Source organism: Quercus lobata, chromosome 1, assembly GCF_001633185.2.
Source record: "Quercus lobata isolate SW786 chromosome 1, ValleyOak3.0 Primary Assembly, whole genome shotgun sequence".
In the NCBI taxonomy this organism is placed as follows: domain Eukaryota; kingdom Viridiplantae; phylum Streptophyta; class Magnoliopsida; order Fagales; family Fagaceae; genus Quercus; species Quercus lobata.
In genome coordinates this window covers 54,495,344-54,498,465 of record NC_044904.1, presented here as the reverse complement: position 1 = coordinate 54,498,465, position 3,122 = coordinate 54,495,344, and the positions used below count along the sequence as shown (strand labels likewise).

The 3,122-nt window shown below is 35.3% G+C and overlaps 1 protein-coding gene across 1 annotated transcript; it reads right to left on the bottom strand.

Annotated features, from left to right (window-relative positions):
* Nucleotides 1–322: 322 nt before the first annotated feature.
* On the bottom strand, nucleotides 323–2,463 carry LOC115955778 (inactive poly [ADP-ribose] polymerase RCD1-like). Its single transcript, XM_031074114.1, is given in 5 exon segments — nucleotides 323–379; nucleotides 564–805; nucleotides 1,527–1,863; nucleotides 1,866–2,395; nucleotides 2,444–2,463. Coding segments are annotated over 5 exon segments (1,170 nt in total). The 3' UTR covers nucleotides 323–338.
* Between the last annotated feature and the right edge of the window lie 659 nt (nucleotides 2,464–3,122).

Below are 3,122 nucleotides of genomic sequence, written 5' to 3'. Positions count from 1 at the left end.
AATAACTCCAGCCTTCAACTTTGCTACTTAAAAACTGATGGTTTTTTATTCGGTCTTTGATACGTGTGTTTGCTGCTAGGTAAGGACAAAATTATTTTGCTAAAAAAAAATTTAAAGGATCGGATTGTTTGTTTTGGGTAAAATTTATTGGTTAGGCTTAATATTTTTTAGTTTTGCTATTAATAATTTTTGTTGTTGCACTAATTTTTTTGAGCTTATATATTTTGTTTTAGATTTTATATCTATACATTTATTATAGCCTTTAAAAGGAGAAAAATATTAAAGATATAAACTTTTTTATATCTTCATTGTAACTAAGTCCAACCAAGAGGAGATATCTACAATCCATGGATGAAGCCCTGTTTCCTAAAACTAACAACTTCTAAACCTTTTACATCCAAGTTTGAAACAGAAATTGTGCAATTGAGAACAAGAACAACTAGTTCATTTCTGATCAATTGCATAAGTAGCATGAAATGCAAGAACACAATTTCTTGCACACAATCAGGGAAATTTGAAATAACAACGAAACAAAAAAGAAATCTAAAAGGAGTCATATTCACCTTCAGTTTTGGAAGAGATCTTGAAACTAACAACAAATTCTGGATAGATGTGAGTGTTCATATTCATAGTCCAGACTATATAAATCCTTGGATTTTGAAGATCATTCACTCCACTATCATAGTCCTTGCAACCGGGAAGGTTTCGTTTAGAGCCAGAACGAACAACCTCCATGTTTCCCATTATCACTCGGCACAACACCAAGTGTTGTATCCCATTTTCGTCAACATCACAAAAATTTGCACTGTAATCAAGTCAAAATTTTAATCCTTCTTTAAAGGCATTAACAGAATAACTAAAATGTAAATAGTAACATGATAAGGACATTGACAAAAGACCATACAAAGAAAGATTTTTTTTTTTAAGCAATAATAATAATAATGCATCCCATGTAAACCTTAAACGAAAGCAGTATAAAAAAAAATAGTGACAATATGATAAAAAGATGAATAACAATGACATTCATAAGATGATTCCACTATCCACAAAGAAGCTGAGTTCAACCATGCAGCAATTAGGAGCACACAAAAAGTAAAGAAAAACATTCAACAATAAATGGTTCAACTTGCCGCTAAAATTAGTTGGGTAGCCACAACCAGGTGCAAGTCCCAAAGGGGCAACAACCCAGATTGACTAACCATAGGTAATAGTACAGAAAAATTAGCACAAAAGAACAACTCTTTCTAAGAACTAGACAAATTTAATGTATTCCAATATAGTAATAGTGAAGAAGCTTTTTTTTAAATAAATAATAATAATAGAGCAGTACTGCCATAAAGAGCTGGCCAACTGTACCTAAAAAAGGGATAACAATGCCAAATGCAAAGAAAATTCTCAACTTCTCCTGTGGAGATAGGTCTCACCCCATAAAAGTTCCCTCTTATGGCACAAATTTCTCAACGCTATTGAAGAAAATATAAGAATTTTTATATATAACTTAATAGACTGGGAAAGAAAACTCCAACCTGGTGTAAGAGCAGTTAGCAGCTGCAAGATGAACACCAATACCATACATGGACTTAATTGTGGAAGTTCCACAATGACCAAGTCCATATGTCAATATTGTAGGCAGTTCCCCTTTAGAACAAGCAAGCCAAGCATATTGAACATTTGCATCCCCACGAAATTTTTGGGTTAGTTCTGCCTGCTTCTGAAAAAGCTCAAATCGAGCTTGCATTGAAGTGCTTACGCAACGATATGTATCAAGAATGACGGGTCTACCAGAAGCACCCATACCCACAAGAAACATCTTCTGCACAGACTCACAATTAAATTCTTCATTTTCAGAACAGGCGCTGTGACTAAATTTGCAGGTATCTGTTTATTTTCCTGAAAATCCTCATCCATTTTTGCATCAGACTCTCTATTACAATTATTGTCAACATCTATAGCATAGCAGTTGCTAGCAGGTTTACTATTGACTTGTATCAGCTTAACTAGATCATTTGACTCCCCACTACATTCATTCAGCTTGGATTGATCCACACCATTGATTTCAATTTCCAACAGCAGCTTGATCTCTTGAGGCCCATAAGGCTCCTCCAACATTGGGTCTTGACATTCCCCAATTTCAGGTTGATGGCAGTCAAAAGTTTCAGGAAAGAAGCAATTACCTGCTTCATCAATCCAAGCAATGGGTTCCTGTAAGGTTGTTTTCAAGTCCACTCGAGACATATGCAGAAAATCAAGCATAAAGCAAGGGCCATTGAACTCAACCTCTACAGCAGATTTCTTAACCTGAAAATCTTCCCTAACCACATCAACCACACTCTGAGGTAAATCAATCCATTCGCCATTCTGATAAAACATTAAACGCTTTGGTGTCCCAGTTTTGCTCAAAAATCAAAACCCTACAAATCCTTATATGTTCACTTGTAGTAACATTTCCACTCCCCAGTCCATGCTAGCCCACTTTTGATCCACATAATGAAATTTCTGCTTGCAGTAAGTAATTAGTGCACAGCCCAAGAACACACAAAGTAGTTTTCAAGATCATGTATGAATCATACGTGGCATTGGAGATTTGTTATTGTAGACCTCAATAAAGCATCCCCAACTATCAGTCTCAACTTTTTAATGAACTCATCGCGGCCTATCTTCTTTGTCTGATCAATATCCAAAAAAATACCTTAGGAGCAGTTAAGATGATTCAATCAAAACAGAAATTTTCTTTTTATTGGAAGGAAGCTGGGGTGGAGCAAAAGAGCTAACACTAAAGTTACTAAACATACCCTAAACAACTCATAATGTTCATTAATCTCGTCCATGACCTCAGAAGAAACTTTCTTTGAAATGGCAGCAAACAACATGGGAAAAGGCATCCAAGGAGATTTAGGAGCTCTTATATTGCTTGAACCCAGACTGGGAGCTTTCCCCCTTGGATCTCCCAAAATCTGAAACTGGTTGACTTATGCTTTGCTAAGAGAAATCATGTTTGTTAGAAATACAGAATGATTGTATTGTATTTCTTAAATCAAAGAATATACATCACTGCCTTATATAAGAGGCATATGTGTGTAGTACAAGTAGAGTGTAGTACAAGTACAAGTGTGCTATACAAG